General features: G+C 33.8%; 1 protein-coding gene across 3 annotated transcripts in view; it reads right to left on the bottom strand.

The window, feature by feature from the left end:
- Nucleotides 1-9,170: 9,170 nt before the first annotated feature.
- The window catches only part of LEMD3 (LEM domain containing 3), a 78,091-nt gene continuing 65,685 nt past the window's right edge, over nt 9,171-21,576 (bottom strand). Inside the window, exons 7-13 of one of the 3 annotated variants that reach the window (XM_036894909.2) lie at nt 20,648-20,749; nt 20,436-20,538; nt 19,596-19,774; nt 13,445-13,526; nt 11,767-11,872; nt 11,573-11,651; nt 9,171-11,342 (exon numbers count right to left, since the gene is read on the bottom strand). In XM_036894909.2, coding sequence (XP_036750804.2) covers nt 11,179-11,342; nt 11,573-11,651; nt 11,767-11,872; nt 13,445-13,526; nt 19,596-19,774; nt 20,436-20,538; nt 20,648-20,749 — 815 coding nt within the window. In that variant the 3' untranslated portion in view covers nt 9,171-11,178. The remainder of the gene's footprint in view (nt 11,343-11,572; nt 11,652-11,766; nt 11,873-13,444; nt 13,527-19,595; nt 19,775-20,435; nt 20,539-20,647; nt 20,750-21,576) is intronic. The other 2 variants (XM_036894910.2, XM_036894911.2) reach the window with 2 other exon arrangements.

Raw genomic sequence — 21,576 nt, 5'->3', positions numbered from 1 at the left:
TTAACTTTCCAACCCGGTAGTCATGCGAGTCTCATGAAAGCACCATGAAATATAAGTTTGTGCTCTCAGAGCAGATCTCCAGAGCTAGGTATTCAGCATTCCCAAGCCTTCCACTCCCTCCCTGCTCCGTTTCTCTTCCTCCCACTGGTGAGCTGGGGCGGGGGAAGGGCTTGGGTCCTGCCCGGCCACAGCTCTGGTACGTTACCCGATTCGGTGAGGTCTGCTCTTTTCTCCAGGTGTGTGCAGTCTGGTGCCGTCCTCCTTCCTGTTGCTCTCTCAGGATTAGTTGCGCCAACTAAATTTTCTAATTGTATCCAGTTTTAGGAGGAAGCCTCTGTGTCTCCTCTCATGCCACCATCTTTAATCCGACCGGTCTATTTATTCTCATTTTTGTAGATTTCAATTGCTTTTAATTTTTATCACAATATAAGGCTATAATGAATATCATTTTCATACATCTTCATGTCATCTCTGATCATTTTTTCAGCATAAATTCCTATAAATTAAAACCTAAGTCAAAGGGCATGAAGATTAACTTTTTTATGTATTGCCAAACTGACCTGTAGAAATGTTCATCACTTTACACAACTGCTAGCATTTATATAAGGAAGCTATTTTCCCTAAGCTTAAATAAATCTGTCAAATTCCATATGTAAAAGAAATTTCTCAGTATTAATTTGCATTTATTTCTGTGGCTGAATGTATCATATATTTGTTGGCCATTTGCAGCTCTTCGTTTGTGAATCACTCTTGATGTCATTTGACTATTTCTTCCAGTGGATATTTGTCTTTCTTATGCTAGGATAATTTTTATTTGTAGAATATTATTGAAATCATATATGCTAGTATCTTTCCATTTCCTTGTCTTTTCATCTGTTCTAGAATTTTTGGATGTAGTGATACTTTTTAATATAACCAAACACAAAGCTTTTTTCTTGGTTTCTTTCTTGGCTTCTGTGCTTAACCCTGTATCAGAATGACTTTTTGTAAAAGTATTTTATGATATGACTCAACATTATAGTAGTTATTACAAAAAGAAGTCAATGCCTCCTCACTTGATAATATGGGTGAATGTAGTGACCACAACGTTGCTTACGTGAAATCTTCATAAGATTGTGTATCAACATCTTAATAATAAAAAAAAAGTCAGTACCTCCTCAAATATTCTCTGCATCACAGTACCACCTATGTTGGTTCTGTGTTTGTCAGTGTCTTGCAGATTGTCATTCAAATATATAATGCAAGTGCAAGGAAAATTCACTAAAGTGTATGAGCAAATCCTGTAGAATAGGTAGGATTTAATGAAGTTGATAAAGATGATGAATTATTCAAATGACAATTGTAACCATAGAGTATCAGTCAGTCCTGTTAGCAATGACAGTTGCCAAGGACAATGAGGGAAGAACTCAGAGAGGGGTGATCTAACTAGAGGGAGACTTAGAAAAAGGAATGGAGACTAGGATACTTTTGTAAAACGATTCAATTATGAAGGAAAAATCAAACATGAAGTGATAATTATTTCAAGTTTCAAATAATTTTGTCAAGAAAAGAAATACCAAGAAGTTATTTTAAGATTGTTAACTTTGTTACATAGAAAATAAACTTTTGTAATTTTAGCAAAAAATTTCAAGTTCTAAAAACTATTATGAAAATTTGGTTTCTGACTTAAGTGGATACAATTTAAGTGACTTCTGATATGTTAGGCTGACAAAAATATCTGTTGCAAGGCATTTATTCTATGTATTTGTGGAAGTGTTAACTAACCTTAATATCTGATAGGATAAATCTCTCATTAATCATACTTAACATTTAAAAAATTTACTGTATTTATTTATCTTTACAGTTGATACACTAGAAATTAATTTAAATCTATTGAAACCTTTATTGGAATTATATTAAACTTTTTAGTAAAGAGGTTTTCTTTAGGAAGAAATAAATAGCCTATTTCTATATTCAATCTTTCTATCAAGAAAAAAATGATGTACGTCTCCATTTATTTGTTTTCCTTGGTCTCTTTTAGGAAAGTTTTCCTCATATAGTTAATAAGTATTTCTTGTTGAATTTACACAGGTGTTATCACTGTACCTATCTATCAAATCACCATCTAAAACAGAATATCCCTATTGAATACCCAGGTACCAATCACAAGAGCAGAATTGCTTTTCTATAAAGAGTATGAATGATTTTTAAGATTATGTTAACTTTGTTATATAGAAAATTAATGTTTGTCATTTTAGCAAAAAATTTCAAGTTGAAGTTATACATTTATTTCTAGCAATGTGATGGAATAAGACATCTGAATAAACTTCCTGCTATAAAACATCTTTTATACTGGATTAAACATGAAAACCATCTCTTAAAATGGAATTATTGAGCTGGTGCAAGGGAAATCATTAGAGGCCAAAAACAAAACAAAAGCAGAAAATAAAAGATATAATCAAGTGTGGAGCCAGTGGTGGTCCAAAGAGCATCTGTCAATCCCTGGTGACGTAAAGTTTTCAGTGGAAAATAGATTCTTCTCAGGTTCACATGGAACATTCTTCAGGATAAACCATATGCTAAGCCATAAAAAAAGCTTCAAAAAGCTTGAAAGGACTGAACTCAAAGTATGTTATCTAACCACATGGAATGACATAAGAAATATGGGAAATTCAAAAATGTGTGGGAATAAAACAACAAAACTTCTAAATAACCAATGGATCCAAAAGAAACCACTAGGGAAATTAGAATACTTTGAGATGAATGAAAATAAAGATACACCAAAACTTATGGGAGGCAGCCAAAACAATGATTAGAAGGAAATTTATAGCTGTACATATCCATGTTAAAAAAACAAAGATCTCAAATCAATAACCTTAACTTCCATCTGAAGATACCAGAAAAAGAAGAGCAAAATAAACCCACAGCAAGGAGAAGGAAGGAAATAACAGACTGGAGTGGAAATTAAAGACATGGGGAATAGAAAAACGTAAGAAAACAACAGTACCAGAAGTTGATTCTTTGAAAATATCAACAAAATCAGCACTTGTAGCTAGACTAACCAAGACAAAAAGAGAAAAAAACTCAAATGATTAAAATCAGTAAAGAAAGAGAAGACATTACTGACATTATAGACATAAAGGAGATAATAAGAAAATGCTGTGAACAACTCTAACAACAAATTAGATAACAGAAGAAATGCAAAAATTCCTGGGACACAACCACTGAATCTGACACAAGAAGAAATATAATCTGAATAGACCTAGAACAAATGAAAAGTCTGAGTTAGCAATCAAAAAGCTACCTATAAGGGTCAGTCCTGATGATGTTAATGGTGAATTCTACCAAATACTTAAAAATTAACTAATATCAGTTCTTCACTAACTCTTCCAAAAAACAGAAGAGACCACTTCCCAACTCACTCCACAAGCAGTATGATTACGATGCCAAAGACCTCGTAAAAAAAGAAAACTACAGACCAAGTACCTTATGAATATAGATGCAAAAATCCTCAACAAAATACTAGCAAACCAAATCCAGCAACACATAAAAAGGATTAAACACCTTGATCATGACTTGAGACTTATGCCAGGAATGCAAGATTGGGTTAGCATTTGCAAATCAATCCCGATTAACAATAAAAATAAAGAACAAAAATCATATCATCATCTCAAAAGACATAGAAAAAGCAGACACACAAAATCCAATGCCCCTTTATGACAAAAACTTTAATCAACAAACTAGAAATTTAAGGGAAGTTCAACTTGAGAAAGGAAGATTAAAAAATACTTCGAGATTAGTGAAAATGAAGATAAAACATACCCAGGCTAACATCATACTTAACTGTTAAAGAATGAATGCTTTCCCTCAAAAATCAGGAACACAAGAAGATCTGCTCTCACCACTTCCATCAACATGTACTGGAGGTTCTAGCCAGGGTAATTACGGAAAATAAAAAAGCATCTAGGAATAAGTAAAACTCTCTCTATAGGCAGTGACATAATCTTATATATAGGATATTCTAAGGAATTCCCTAAAACCTACTACAATGATTTCAACAACATGGCAGCACCCAAGATCAATATACAAAAAATGGCATTCTATACACTTGCAGTAAACAATCCAAAAATGAAATATAAAAGGATTCCATTATAATAGCATCAGAAAGAACAAAATACATAGGAATAAAATTTCACAGAAGACATAAAAAATTTAGTCAGAAAACTACAGAATATTATTGAAAGAAATTAAAGATATTAAGTAAATGGAAAGACATCCTGTTTTTATATATTGGGACACTTAATAGTATTGTTATAATGGCAATACTCCCCATGTTGCATATTGATGTACAAATTCAACACAATCTCATCAAAATTTCAGCTAGTTTCTTCACAGTAATTGAAGCTGATCCTAAAATTCATAGGAAATTGAATGGATCCAGAATAGCACAGTCTTGAAAAAGAACTTGAAAGTTCTTTTTCTGATTTCAAAATTTGTTACAAAGTATAGTTATTGAGATGGTGTGGTACTGGCATAAACATAGATAAATTAACAAATTGAATAGAACTGAGAGTCCAGAAATAAATCCTCACTTTTACTGTCAACAGATTTTCAGCAAGAATGATAATGGGGAAAAGAATAGTCTTTTAAACAAATTGTGCTAAGACATCCCAAATGAATATCCACATATAAAACCAGGAATGGGACCCCTACCTCACACACTATATACAAATTAACTCAAAATGAATCAGTGACCTAAATTTAACAGCAAACATAAAAAAATGTTAGAAGAAAACTTAGGGATAAACTATCATGACCTTGGATGAGGCTATGGCATTTCTTAGACACCAAAAAAAACACAAAAGAAAAAAAATAGGTAAACTCAGCTCATCAAATGCAACAACCTAGGCGCAGAGGAAAAGTATTCCAAGCAGAGAGGAGAAGTATGAAGGCCCAAGGTGGGAAGTGTGCCAGAGAAATATAAAGTAAACCAGAGTAGGTGGAGAAAGCTAAGCAAAGAGGCAAGATAGGAGAAATGCTTGAAGAGATGGCCATAGGCCATCACAGAGGGCCTTGATAGCCATGATGAGAAATTTGAACTTAATTCCAAATACAGGGGGAATCATTGGAGGATTTTATTTCAAGAAGTGACATGTTCTGACACATGTTTCTGAAGACAACTTTGATTCCTGCATGGAAAATGAATTATAGTTTGGCGGGGGAAAGGAGGATAGGTTAGATTTTTGCAGCAATCCAGGCAAGACATAATGATGTTAAGAGAATGTATAGATTGGAGATTAGACTGGTAGGTAGGTACTGATACGGAAGCACTGAAAGAATTTACTAAGTGAATGCAGGAATTGAGGAAAAGGGAAAAATAGTAACTTCTGGGTTTTCGGCTTAAGTAACTGACATACACTGTGAAATTTACTGAGAAAGACTACAGGAAAAATGGGTTTGGATGCAAGTAGGCATGAAAATCAGAGTTTTGTTAACATTTTCAAATTTGGTTAACTTTGAAAAACCTTAAGTCATCCAAATGGAGGTATCAAGTACCAAGCTGAATTTACAAATCTGGACCTATGGAAGGAGTCAAGGCAAGAGAGAAGAATCAGGAAGTCATTTATTAGGACTTGTAAGATCACCTAGAGAAAGCATCTAGATAGGACAGCAGAGAGCTCAGACTAAGGCCCAGGGCACTCCAGTATCAAGATTGAACAAAGGGGGAGGAGCTGGCAGAGGAGACTGAAAAGGAGTAACCAGACAAGTAGGAGAAAAACGGGATTGCAGAATGTAAAAAATCAACTCAGAGATTTTTAACTAGTTACCTGCAGGCAAATTTACCCACATAACATAGATGGTCAAGAACTTAATCAAAGAAAAAAAAAAGTGAGAGATGAGAAAAGGGAAGGAACTGCGATTTAGGAATAGTGAATGCTGTTTACATAGCTTTTTGTAAACTGATTCCCTGGCTGCTAGCAAAAGGCTAGACTGAGCAGCCTGTCCTTGAGCAGGCTGACTTTTATCATCAAAAACAGTCTCCGATTATGGATTTGCTGAGTGTTGAGAGTTTAGCTGTGGAATACATCCGACAGGCTTTTTCTGTGTATGTTTCAGGGTCTACCTCTTAGACCGGTATAACCACTTCCTTGTCATTATTTCTCAAGTGTCACAGGAAAAAGTGTGTTTCTAAAGAGAATGGAAGCCAAAAGTGGTAATCAGGAACTACAATTAACCTCACAAAGGGCACCTTTATACCAACGGTTCTCAAACTTGACTGTGCATCAGGATCACCTGGAGGGTTTGTTAAAAAAAACCTAAGATTACTAGGTTCTGACTCCGAAGTTTCTCATTTAGTATGTCTGGGTGGGGTCCGAGAATTCGCTCTACTAAGAAGTTTCCAGGTGGTGCCGGTGCTGTTGATTTGTATCTGAGTATCACGAATTTAGAGAAACTTGAATATGTGCAGCAGGAAACACGTTCAAAGACTGTTCATAGCCACCTTGTCTATAATGGTAAAAAACTGAAATCTAAATGTCCCTACAAGTTTGAATGGATAAATTGTGGTTTATTTTATAATAAGATGCTATACAGCCATGATAATGGATAATGGCTACATGCATCTATATAGATGAATCTCAATGAGAAAAAGTCACTGAGTTAAGTATACATTAATTTGATTCTACTCCTAAAGTTCAAAAGCAAGAACAATGAAAGAATAAGGTATTTATAGAGACACCTACATACATGGTAAAACTATAATGGAAAATAAAAAATTATTAATACACAATTCAGGGTAATTATTTGGCGGTTGGGAAGGAGAGAGCAGCATTGGGCAAGGGCACACAGGTGCTTCAAAGTTAGTGCTCTGTATTTTAAATAATGGTGTCCTTCAAATTTGAGTAAAATATACACATTATATATTTTCATATGTGTGAATCTCAATTTTTGTGTGAATTACTTCATATTAAAAAAAAAATTTTAAGTGAAGAGGAGGTAATAATCAGCCCTGTCAAGTGATGCCAAGTTCAAGAAAAATGAGGATGTAGAAATGACTTCAATCTGGCAAAAGGATGTTTTTTGGTGTTACCTACAAGAGGGATTTTACAGGAGTGATGAGGGCAGAAGCCAAACTAGAACAGACTGGGAACACTGTAATAGAAGACAGAAACTTGTTAAAACCATTAGAGAACTGCAAACCAGATTATTTCAGGAATGCAAATGGAAGGAATTACTTCCAGCCAGGGGTGATCAACACCACTTCCTGGGAGATGTTTCAATAGGATTTTATATGATGGGCAAGATTTGGGTATTATACAAACAGGAAATTAAGGATGTTTCAGGCAGAAGAACCGTATGAATAATGCCAGTAAAGGCTGAATCAAACAGTTAGGGATGCCCGGAAAGGCAAGCAGTGCATTCTAGCAAGAGCAGTGGCCAGGTGAGGACTAGGAATTCACTAGCAAGTTACAGGTTGTTCTAGACCTGCAGTATTAACATGATAGTCACTAGCTACATGTGGCTATTAAGCATTTACAATGTGGCTAGTACAACTGAAGAACTGAAGTTTTACTTGATTTGAGTTAATGTCAATTTTAAAACTGATACCTGATGCAATTACAGGAAAACTTTTTATGTTTGAAAGAATGTGGGTATGTGAACCTTTTTCCTGCTGTAGATCTTACGAAATCTTTTTGTTTTTCTTTGATTTTATGAAATCTAAACAAAGATCATTTATAGATTAAATAGATTTGACATAGATTTCATTTTCAATGAAAATGTAGCATCTGAATTGAGATGGACGGTAAATAAGGTGACCAGCTGTGTAAGTTTTAGCACTCTAAGTCATAGTTCCAGCACAGGGTCATACGACACAGGGTCACCCTCGCTATAATATATACCCTGGATTTCAAAGCATATAAAATAGCTCATTAACAAAATTTTTTATTACATGTTGAGATGATAATGTCCTAGATATATATGGTTAAATTAAATGTAATAATTTTTACCTGTTTTACTTCTTTTAATGTGGTCATCAGAAAACTTTAAATTTTATGTTACTGACATTTTACTTCTATTGGACAACACTGGTCTAGATAAAGGCAGGTCTTGAACACCAATTTGAGTTTGGCTATTATTACTCATTGGGAAATAAAGTGCCAATAAAATCTCAAATGTCCACATCAGCTTTTTTTTTGTAAAAATAAGTATTACAGCATTTGAAACTATAAAAATAAGACTGTCCTTTAAAAGATAAATTTTTAAATTAACAAAGTAGAAATGAAGTCACCAAGAAAAAAACGGTTTCCAGGCCAGTAAAACTTGACAAGTTTACAAAGGCTGTGTAACAGTTTCAAATAAGGTACCACACATTAATTTTTATGAGCTTATTACAAGAACAGAAGCTCCTCTGAAAGCTCCAGGAAAAGGAGACTTGTCATCATACTATACCAATTAAGAAGTGTTTAATAAATGTTAAGCTGAACTAAAATAGGGCTCAGCTGTTACCTCATCAGTCCGGATATCTCCTCCATCTATGAAAATGTGTAAGGTATATGTCTGTACCCCCAGAATCTCCTGTTTTTTTCTCTTTTACTGTATTTTTCATACTATCTTTTATGTGCCCAATGCTCTCCCTCTAGATTGTGACCATCTTGAGGACTGGGCCATGTCTTTCATCTTTGCATCCCTAACACATAACAGTATCTGACATTTCTGAGCAACTGATAAAAGTCTACCAAACTGGCTGGCTAATCAAGGTTTCTTTTTACTTGATTAAACCATCAAAAATCAAAACCAATGCTATTTGCAGTAACTAGGCTATAACTTTTTATGATGAGATAAGGAGTTTGAGCCAGAATGTGGAAAAGAAAGGCTTCCTTTTTTTTTTAGAAAGTCTGCTATAAAAAAAATGTCTAGCTAAACAAAACAGTGCTTTAGTGATGCAGCTGATTTACACTTTTGTCCCACACTTTGACCCAGACACTTCATAGTTAGATGAAGGCATTTTCATGAAGCAAAATGAGATGAAGAGTGGATGGTTCAAATTAACTTTAGAGTCCACCCATCTTTATAAGCATACATATATTTACAGATCCCCAAGACTTAGACACTTATTTTCACAGGTAAAAAAATAAACAAATAAAGACACAGGGCACTTAAGTTTTTTAAAAAGCCAAGACGCATTAAAAAAAACCTAATAAACTTTTAATTAGAATTTTTTTCTTTTTGTAACAGGACAAGTAACAGATTACATCAAACTTGGAACTTCTCAAATATCTATTGTTTATACACATTCCCATCTGTCTTGCAGGGAGGGATCTTGGTCGGCTTAACAGTTTCAGGTAAAATAAGCTGCATAATAGTATATATTACAATAACAGATGTACAATGTTTACATGACATAGGTTTAGAAGCAAGAAAAAGATGCATCTGCATCAAAAGGCGACCTTTTAAAATGCCACAACTATTTTTTACATTCATTCTTGCAACAGGTCACAAGATGGGGGTCACTAAGCTCAGATAAATCACTATGATGCACATAAAATACAGGAAGATTGATTATTTTATATATATATATTATATATATATATTTATATTTTCACACTTCAGCATCTGAGACATAAACTGAGAATTTAAAATTTATTCTCTTCAGATAACAAATCATGTTTTATTCTTCATAAACATGGTGCCCACAAAAGCACATAGGTAAGGCACAATAGGGTTTTCTGTTACAGAACAGTGTGCATCATGTTTACTTAACCAGAAAACGTGCATTATCTGTGCAAGTTCATGCTGCAAACCCAACATATATACAATAAAAAACAAAAACAAAACTGGGCTTTAAACAAAATCAAAATTGATACAATTCTAGCTATTTCACATATTCATTTGGACTGACCATATATCAACAGGTTATTTTCTTTAAAAGCCAGTTGTTACATCACAAGTAAACTGCTCTGGCAGCCATTTTAAGCTGAAATCATAAACAGTAAAAAAGTAACTTTACTGAAACAAAGTAAATACTGAGGCACGAAGCAATTGTCACTCTTGCATTTACTATACTGCAAACTTTCATGACCCAAAATTTCAAATATAAATTTTTAAATACACATTTGCTGCAACAATGTGCCCTGCTTTAAACTTGACATATAACAGAGAAGCTAACATTTCATTAAATTATAAATAGATTGGGAAAATGACTCAATCCCAAAGGTACTATGTCATAGCCTTAGTATTTATAATAAATACAGCTTTTCACAAAATACTTTCCCAATATCTGCCAATTGCTTCTTTATTGCTCACATAAATTTTGAACCCATTACAACTGGTATAGCAACTTTCACACAAAATCATACTCAGACATTTTTATATAAAACTTATAAAAGATATTTTAAACTTGTATGTAATACTTCCAGGTGTTTGGCTGTTTGTTCTATGTGATAGTACAGCCATATGTATATATGTGTGTGCATATATACACATATACAGATACATATATATACATACACACATATATACACATACATATATACATGTGAGATTATGAATAGAACAGGAAGCTTATTTTACTGCTTTAGTGCAGACATCCTCACAAAACAAGACTACACTTTCGCCACCACCGGCATTTATACATATATACAAAAGCCAGCTTAAGTACATGTATATCTACTTACATGTAACCACTAAACCCAAATTAATTTTCTCATGTCAGCTGTAGGAAATGAATCTCTTAGGCAACAGAAACCTAAGTGGGAAATTAACAGTTTTACCACATTAGCCTGTAGGAACTATGCAGGTGAGTGCATACAAAAATTCACAACATTAGTTCACAGGAAATTATGGAAATACAATAAGCCTTTCCACCATGCTTTTGTGTGGTTATCCAAATACTTTTTGGTGCAAAAATACAACCACCACATCTGAAATGCTTAATAAAGTCAATGTTCCTCATGCAAAATTTCAAATGCATTGGCTTAACTGAGCTCCAAAAACTGAATGAAACAATTATTCTATCCACTAAACACTGCTGCCTCACTGCTAAGTCCCTTTGGAACCTTACTATTTCTGGAACGTTCAAACAGAACTGTGTTCAATAAAAATATTGCATACAAAAAGCACTTTAAAAAGGAAGACAGGAAGCCAAATAGCAAATTTTCCTATTGTAAATAACAGTCCTAGGAGCAGAAGAAAGTCTTTTCAGGAACCTCCTTGCGAATTGGCTAGGCCAGTCCGAAGACGAAGATGAGACATAGAGTTCATGTGTTTATTTGATGGCTTCAAAGGAGTGTTGCAAGTAAGAGCTTGGGGAAAACGATGGTGATATCTATCTAGTCGTAAATATTTTACTGTAACCAATTTCCCTGTTATAAGATAAAAATAATATTTTAGATCTGTAAAAGTGTGCTTAATATTTACAGAAAACAAACTGCGGTAAAAGACATGAACATAAAATGCAAACAAAATAACCTAAAATTAGTCTAAAAATGCTGACTGGAATTTTTTAAATTTAGAATTAAGTATTTTAGAACTAAGTAACAGTAAGCCATAACTTTTATCTTTTCAAAATGTTTATAATACTCAAATATCTTACCATCAAACCAAGAGCCATGTAATGCCTTAAAAGCTTTTCCAGCATATTCTGGAGACAGACATTTAACATATACACAACCCTGTGATATTAAAAAGAAGAAAGAAAAAAAGAAAGAAGAGAGAAAGAAAAGAAATAGTCTTAGTTTAATAGCAACAAATCCAAAAGGTAGAATTCAACAGTAAGAGTTACTTTACCTCACGTGAATTTTTGTCTACTGCAATGTGAACAATGCCATCATTATCACTGCATTTTTCTAAAATTGCTTCTTGAATTGCCAAATGCCACTGATCCCCTATTTCCCTAAAAATTAATGAAAACAAAAATCAACAAGCATATGCCTACTCAGTAAAAAGTCTTTATTGTCTCACATATACCTGCTGTAATGGGGATAGTTTAAAAACCACCATACTGTTAAAACTAGTAGTAAGTAAATCTTATTAACAGTAGGTAGATTTTTTAAATATTCGCATTAAAAAATCCCAGCCCTTCTCTCACTTTCCAATTTAAGAACACATAGAGCTGAGTCAAAGAAGGATTTGCTCACTACAGCAGAACAAATGTGCTCTTTTTTATGTTTGAAATCCTATGTATTGAGAGTACTTCTTTTTCCTTTCCAGACAAGTGGAAATAAGCACTTTTAATCAACTGCAGCATACTTGAAAAAGTTGAATCTTACTTTATTTTTAGTGACATTTTCAAATACTTAAACTTTAGGAAAATGCTTAGTAAATAGTGTATCCTGAGCTTTTTTCCCCAAAATAATGGAAAAGTGATACATGACAAAAATTTTGCATTGTCACCTTACTACTACAAAAGCCTAAGATTTCCTGCTACAGTACTGGACAGTTTTTTTACTTTGCTTTTTAAGATACAGATGGTGGGGCAGAGGGGAAGGTGGCTATACTTTAAATCATAAATCTTCATAAAGTAATAAAATACTTGACTAGTATTGATTTCCTAATCCCTAAGGTATGACGTAAGATTCCCAGAAGAGGGATCACCACACTGCCACCTGCTTCTACCTGCAAAACAGAGGGTGTGTGCTCTGATGGTGCTCCCCCACATTTCCAACCTTGCTGTGACTTGTTTGGAATCCCATCACATCAGCCATTTCTTGAAATAAATGAGTTATTAGATAGGGTTTGGAGGAATTTTATATGTAATACAATTCCCACTTTCAAGATTTTATTAAAAATCAGAATTTGACCTGTCATATCATTGGACAGATAAACAGTCACCTCCAGAAGCAAGTTCTAAAGATTAGTACAGCTTATATGTGAAATATCATGGATTCTAACAGTAACTTTTGACTGTGCCATTCTCTGGATGCATGTGTTGCTCCAATTATACAGAGAAGATTATAATTATACAGAAAAGTTTCTCAAGTATTCCACGGACAAGTTGACAGGACTTGTAGAAGAGAAGCTGTGTACAGCATTGTGGAGAATTTTTTAGAACTAGAGATTGGAAATTTATAAATAGCAGATATTTTTATCTATGTTGCTTACCAAAGCATAGAATGTTGGCAGACATGACATACATTTAATAAAGGGCACTACTTGTTGGCAGACATGACATACATTTAATAAAGGGCATGTCATTAATTTGACTTAAGCATTTAACTGCTATGGGAATTCATGGTGAATATAAAGATTTATTAAAGTTTTATAAATCATTATACATCTATCTCCTTTGGCCAAACCTTTGTTTTGAATTTAACAAAAGAAAAGAGAAAATATAACATTTCCGTGGTTAGAGATTCAGAAGTAAAAGATTTTTTAATTACAGAAATAGCATTAATAAGAATATTATGCATTTTTCAGCCAAATATTCCAAACAAAAACTACATGTACCTCTGATCAAACTACTTACATAACTGGATCAAACATATTTCGTATCTTTAGACACGGTGTCAAACTATTTGGTGGTGAATTTCTTCTGTCTAAATGAAAAGCTACAAAAAACAAGTTAATTTTACTACATGCCATTATTCCATTTTGTTAAAAGGCATTCAGTTATTCAGTTCACTCAAAAAACATTCATTGTGTGCTTTTACTATGAGCCAGACCCCTGAATGTTAAGGTGAATAAGACAAAGTCATTTCTCTCACAGAGCTTAGTTTAGTGGGGAAGACATGAAAAACGCTATCCACCAAGGAATCATATTTGTGGTAAGAGTGCAGAGAGCTGTCAAAGTAACTTAAGCAAGTCTGAGAATATCAGACAACACTTCAACTGAGGAAGTGAAATTTACGCTGGAACCAAAAAATAAATAAAACCAGGCAGAGTGAAGAGAGGTACAAAGGATATTTTAAGCAAAGATGATAGCTTATATTAAGTCCTTGAAGCAAGAAAGAGCTTGGTATAACCAAGTAACTAAAAGAACAGACAGCCACTATGGCTAGAGTGGGAACAACAGAAAGATAAACTTGAAGAGGAAGATGTCACATTATTTCAGACCATGTAGGCCACATTAAATATTTAGGTATTACCATAAAAGCAACAGAAAGCCACTCAAGTTATTTTAAGGAAAAGAATATGATGAGATCAGTCTTTTAAAATTACACATTTTAAAACAGACTGTTATGTGGAGAATCAATTAGGTGGGAACAAAAATGAATGCAAGGAGACCAGTTAGAAAGTTATTATAGTTGCCTAAATGGGGATGACAGTAATGTGGATGAGACAGTCCAACAATGCATATGGAAATAAGTGGATAGAATCTAGTCCATTATGGACTAGATATGATACAACTTGCTTCAAGACTACACATGGGGGAAAGGGGAGTATGACAGAGATTAAGGATGACTCTTAGGTTTATGGCAACACCAACAGAAAAGGGGTATCATTAGTTAGAGAGGAATACTGGACGTGTTTGGGTAGAGAAGACATCTAGTTTGGGCATGTGTTGAATTTGCAGTGCCCATCTCCTACTAGAGAAGATAAGTATACAGCTGGGTATAAAAATGCGAAAAACAGAACTTAGTTCAAGATAAAAATTTAGAGTTATCAACATATACATGGTAGAAGAACCTGCAGCATGGGATCATTTAGAGACAGGGCAAGGGATGGTTTTGAGAAACTCCAATCAAGAGGTCAAGGAAAAGAAGAAAGTCTAGAAAAGAAGATTGATTAAATGGTCACAGTTAGAGAGAAACCAGAACAAAGTGGCATCCCCAAAGCCAAAAGGAGAAAGTTTCAAGAAAGGTTCAATTGTTAACACTGTTAAGTAAAATAAGGACAGAAAAGAAATATGCTCACCAAATTTAGCAATATGGAAATCTGAGAGCTGTTTCCTTGGAATGATAGAGATGGAAAGTAGACTGAAGTTAGCTGAAAACTAAATAGGAGGTGAACAGCAAAGACAGTGAGCAAACTGTTTGTAACAGTTACTTAGCTGTGAATAGATAGAAAGATAGGGTGATAACTACAGGACAATGTAGAGTCCAACAATGTGTTTTAAAGATGAGAGAGACTACAGCATGTTTAAGTGCTGCTGAGAAGATCCAGTAGAGGCAGAAATTTAAAGCACAGTAAGGAAAGGTACTTGAGAAGACTAGAGGAAATGGGATCCAGAGTATTTGGATCTCATACCCTCTAGAAGGGCAGTTCAGTGAGGCAGCTCCTCAATTGCAATAGGAGGCGAGGATGAGTGTGGATTCTGGTAATTTTATAGATTTGTCAGCGGCAATTTGAAGCAAGAAAATCTGATTTTTTTCTACTTGTGTTAACTAAGAATTAGAAGAGGGAGGAGAGGGCAAAGGTTTGAAAAGTGGGGAAATAATCTAAATTGTTACTGAATAGAGAAGAGAAGTGAAGTGACTAGTACAGTAGGGCAAGAACATGGAAATCAGGTAGTGCTGAGGGCCTAAATGAGATGCATTATTTATGAAGGTACAGATCTACCAAGTTGTATGATTTACTTTGGCTGTGCTCATTCACTTGCACAAAGACAGGCATAAAAACAGTTTCATCCTTGGTTGGAATATTTCAGGGTAAGATGAAGAACATCTTAATGTTCTTAAGGGTAATGATTTAAGGGTTTTAGCAAGAGTGTGACTGGAAAGATGGATTGTGGAAACTAAGATGGACAGAAAAAGAAGTGAAGACAAGGAGGAAGGCTGAAGTAGTAGAGAAAGTAGGTACAACAAAGAATTGGAGATTTTGGGGGAGTTTAAAAAAACCCACAAATATATAAAGCAAGAAAAGTTGAAAGGATGATTTATGGCTAAAGACCAGAGTCTATCAATTAAAGATTTCAGAAATATCTAGTGATAAGTAACATCTGGGGTGTGAAAGTCCAAATGGTGCCTGATATAGGGCTGAGGAATGGTCATTGGACAGGAAAAATCTTTGCCAAACCCTAGATCAAGGTCTGTGAACTTCTAGTGTCTTCCAGACATTTCAAGCAATGTATAGGTTTTGAAGTTGGGTGACCTTTTTTTAGCTGCAGGCAATTTGACTTCCCTGAAATTTCAAAATTGGCCTGGGCCAGCAAGGAATGAAACAAGAGAAAAGCATTCATACCACCTTATTATCCTAGCCTAGACTCAAATTTTCACAAAATAGCAGATATGGGAGAAACTATTCCTAGCCAATTCTAGTCAGAAGGTAGTTACAAAGATCAAATTGATTTTTAAGATACATGCTTTGCCTCCCTAGCTAAATCATAATCGTCTCCTAGACCAAGCAGAGATATGGTAGTTACCAAATGATACAGCTGAAATACCTAAGAAGTTACCTTTGGGTCTTGCAAATGAACGCTGTTTATTCCAAACACTCCATCTGTCAGAAGCATAAATAACTTCCTGACTGCCCAGGAGTTATTATCTGATTTTTAACTGGTGCTTTAAAATACCTTTAGAGATACCAATGTTACATAAACATCCAATTTATTGATCTTTTGCAAATTGAACTAAAACTAATAAGGTCAATTACTTGGGAAAAATACTTTTAAATGACAACAATTTATAGCAGTAGTGAATTCAAAAGACTACTATAATTATGAACCTTCTAGTCATTAATCTATTAAACCACTGCCTTTGTAAGGGAAGAAACATTAAGCTTGTTAATTAAACTATCTTTTTATGTAAACATCCCCCAAACCCTCCATTATACACTCATATTAATAAAGCACAACAGATTTATTTTATTCAGATTTATTGTGTTCATATTTATTTGCATGAAAGGAAAACTTATGTGTCAGTATTTTTAAAAAGGTAGGTCACAGTCATTTAGTTATATATTTAGATAGAATACATATTTAATTGTATAAAAAATTCAAGTCAGATTAAAACTGAATTCTCTATCAGAGCTACATGTTCTTAAATGAGGCAACAGATGTATAACTATCATTAAGGAATATTCCAAAAACTCATTATAGCCTCCTGTAACAATTCTCATTATGATGAAAATTTTAAAGGAACTCAAATCTCTCTTGCCATGAGTCTCCAGACTTGTTTTATCATCCAAAAACTGAATTGGTACACTTCAAGCAAATAGCTACTAGGTTCTACCTCAGAATTTTCTGCCTTCAGACTAAAATTACATTAGATATTACACCTTTTTCTATTTGCTAACTAAATAAGAGATGTCTCAATTCCTTTCTATGTTCAGGAGCCCCTAACCACTGTAACTGTTTATCAAAGACTACCAAGTAAAGACAGATTAAATTTATGATTCTTTACACAGCCTATTTAGAAATATCCAAACTAAGATAGCTCAGTACTTGGCATATAGTTTGTGAACATATAGTACACTGGAACCTTGATGAAACACTAACAAAAGTAGGTCAAAAATCAATAACGACTACACCAAACTAAAAAGCTTCTGTACAGCAAAGGGCACCACCAACAGAGCAACAAGGCACCCTACAGTATGGGAGAATATATTTGTAAACCATTTATCCAATAAGGGGCTGACATTCAAAATATATAAAGAACTCATAAGCCTTAACACTCGCTTCCTCCCCACAAAAAACCCAAATAACCCCAGGAAAAAATAAGCAGAGGACCTGAACATTTTTCCGAAGAAGAAACACAGATGATTAACAGGCACATGAAAAGATGCTCCACATCATTAATCATCAGGGAAATGCAAATCAAAACCACAATGATAGATATCACCTCACACCAGTTACAACGGCCACTATCCAAAAGATAAGAAATAAGTGTTGGCGATGATGTGGAGAACGGTAACCCCCCTACACGACTGGTAGGAATGTAAATTGATGTGGCCATTGTGGAAGCAGTATTGAGGTTCCTCAACTAACTAAAAATAGAAATATTATCTGACCCAGTAATTGCACTTTCAGGAATTTACCTGAAGAAAATAAAATCCCTGATTTGAAAAGATAAATGCACATATATGTTTATTGCCACATTATTTACAATAGCCAAGATACGTAACAACCTAAATGTCCATCAACAGATGAATGGATAAAGAAGATGTGGTACATAAACACAATGGAATATTACTCAGCCATAAAAAAAGAAATAAATCCTGCCATTTGTGGTGATATGGATGGATCTAGAGGGTATTATGCTAAGTGAAAAAAGTCCTGGTGGAGAAAAATAAATACCATATGATTTCACTTATTTGTGCAATCTAATAACAAACAAAACATAATGAATAAAACAGCAGTAAATTCATAAAAAAAAAAATAGGACACTTCTTTAAAAAAAATCAATTCATGCTGAGTTTTACTACTACTGTACCTGACCTATAGTTGTATTTTATCACTCTCATAGTCTTTTCCTATCTACAGAAAATGATAAAGGAAAAAGAAGAGTCTGAGGTAGAGTTTATAGAACATACAATATAACACATGGAAAGTATATTTCAGCACCACTAATTTGTAAGAACAATATGGATTATCTAAGGTCAAGAAATGATCTATACATTCATCCTGAAAACCTCACAATTTAAAAACAAGACAACTATAATTATAAAAAAATTCATATAAACAAAATAATGGCCTTTTCTAGAACTTCAAATGCATATATGAACACCAATTGCTAGCTCTATAAAAAATTAGCCTGACACTCCACACCCATTATAATCAGCACTAAGGTAATCAGATCTGGTTGGCTTTGAATTCTGTTTCCAGTTTCACAGCTCCCTTCTGCATGCACCCTTTAAAGCAAATAGCTTACTGCATGGTGTTATCTTTGGCAACATTAAAGCTTCATTTTTATACCATGATTATAGAAGTCTATTATTCAAGTTCTTTGAAAGTGAAGAATAGAGGAAAAGGGATTGCCTGGATTTTATTTTACTGCAATTTCAAAACAATTTACTTACCTTTCCCATAAATGCTATGTTTAGCAAACACTGATAAATATGCCTTTATTTGATAAGAAGATTAAGATTAAAAGAAACTGAACTCACTACTAGACCCGAAACGCAAATTAAACTAGCCATGAGATTTCATTTTGCAACCAGTAGGGTACCAAAAAATTCAAGTGAGGTTAAATCACTAGTAGAAGCTTGGGTACAAAAGACAAACCCACCATTCACCAACTCCCCTCCTCTCCCAATAAACTTACATATAAAAGTATGCAACTATGCAGGCACTAAGAAAAATATGGAAAGATATCCACAAAAGTTACTTAGCACAAGAGACATGCAGGTGGAAGGGCCTTAGTAAAAAAGAGGCAGGCAAGCAAAACAACTAAAAAAAATTGCAGTTAAAATGTTATGATTCCACTTACATATGTATGTATATAAATTACGTGTGTGTCTTATTTGCAAAAAAAAAATTGGGGGAAAAGAAGGCAATTAGATCCATAATACTAAGTTGCTTTTTTAAGTGGAAAAGGAAAAATCAAAATAATATACATAGTCTACTACAGTAAAGACAATTTGTTTATATTAGCAAAGAGAAATGGGGAAGGATTATATAAGAAGCTAATGCTGATTCCTTCAATGGGATGGAACGAGAATGGCAGCTTTGCCTCCGTCAGTTTTTCAAATGTACCATTCTACTTTAAACATGCAAGACTTTTGTTGTCAAATATACGTACCTTGACCTTGCCATACTTTAGAAGGTATTACTAATATTTTGTCACAGGATGCAGAAGGCTGGATCCACCGCCAAACTAGAAAATCTGTGCCACCTATTCTTCGCGTTTCTGTACGAACTCTAGACTCATTAGCAGCAAGGAAGTCAACAGCTCTATCCCAGACTTTCCTCATTTTTTTCCTGTCATGTGAACAAATTGACAAATTTACTATCATCTTGCCTTGTCATCTCTTTCAAATATTAGTAATTGAACAAAGTAGTTGTTAACTCTGGCTGTTCTTATCACTGCTTATGAAGTTTTCTCAAACGTGACTGAGATGCCTGCATCTCACCACCTCAGATCTACTGAATTTTGATTTCCATAGGTGGAAAATAAACATCAGTTATTTTTTCCCCTAAAAGCTCCACTGGTGTTCTGATGTGTTGCTAGGTGAAGAATGCTGCTTTAGGATACAGCATCATCTTTTATTTTTCAGGAAGTTATAATTTAGTTCTTTTATTTAAAAAGCTTTGTTAAAAACAAAAAGTAAAGACATAATTAGTAAAACACTACTGACTATTATCTGTTTCTTTATCAAGATAAAATTAAAGGAAATAAGGTTGAGATTGACAACAAAGAATCAAAAATGTGTAGGAATGAGAATGATTTAGAAATCCAGTTGTCTCCTATGCCACTCTAAATCAGGAGAATAACAAAGGACTACTTGGAGGGTTTAAGTACAAAAATAAAGCTCATACACTAAAGCAGGTCTAGCTGAGAAGGATCACAACTCTCAATATAATTCTTACAACTGTAGAAGACACCAACATTATGATTTACTTCATAATGCTTTGAACACACCTGTCATTAGGTTGTATTAAAGAATCTTGCACATGTGGAATTGGCATGTACGGTTGTAAATCTTTATTTTCCTGACATGCTTCATTATGACTTCGTAAAACATCTGAAAATAAATCAAACAAATTTACAAAACAATCAGTCACTGGGCATTATGTTGCAGTTTATCACATAATGACTATTCTAGGAATAGTTTATTATTACAGATATAATACCTATAATCTTTACCACCATATCATACATCTGCCTTGTTTCCTCTTCCTCTTTTGTCCAGCGATATTTCATGTAACGCAGAACGACACAGACCATCACTACACCTGCAATGTTTATATATTTTGTGTTTTAAAAATTGTGGTCAACAGCATTCAATAACATTCATTGCAACCTGAAGTAATTGGGTCAGTTATTAACTCAGGTATAAACAAAATAAATAAAAAAGAAACTTAGCAGTTTATACAATGTTTATTTTCATTGCAATAATGGGATAATGAAAAAGTCTTCAAGACAGTGGGTTGAATTAGCTACATAATTAAAACTACATAGAAAAATTTAATAGTAAACATTTTCCAGAGTTACACTTAATCTCTCTAAACACCCATTTCTTCCATTAGGTTAAGTGAACGTTTAAGTTCTGTTTTTTTAAACAAAGTAACTATGTTGCACAAACTACTTCCTTTACAGCATTAAATTACTTAAAAAGTAAGTTTGATGAGACTATAACATACATCTTACATTAAGAAAATGATTATTTTTAATGGACTTGGACAGAAAAAAAATTTGTATTTCTAAAATGCCTATTACCAATCAAAACAGTCAAAAAATTAAAGGATCTGAGTGAAAATTTTAATTCGGGTAATTGGTATTTAATTAAAAATTTTAATGAACTTAATTTAAATATTGTTATTACAAAAATAAGCTTAATTTTATTGTTTCATTTTCTAAAGTAGATTTCTAACTATGCAATACACTTACTTTTTCTGTGACAGTCTTATGACAAAGTTTTATTCCTACCCTTTCTAGCACTGTTTTCTAAGCCCTTAGAGTGCTACTGACATTTTAAAAAACCCTCAATGTTATTGTACCTTACTGAAGACTTTGGATATGATTTATAATATTACCATCACCGAAGTAAATTCTCAACCCT

The sequence above is a fragment of the Manis pentadactyla genome, chromosome 10 (assembly GCF_030020395.1).
Source record: "Manis pentadactyla isolate mManPen7 chromosome 10, mManPen7.hap1, whole genome shotgun sequence".
In the NCBI taxonomy this organism is placed as follows: domain Eukaryota; kingdom Metazoa; phylum Chordata; class Mammalia; order Pholidota; family Manidae; genus Manis; species Manis pentadactyla.
Note: the sequence above shows the minus strand (reverse complement) of the source record. Positions and strands in the feature narration are given on the sequence as shown.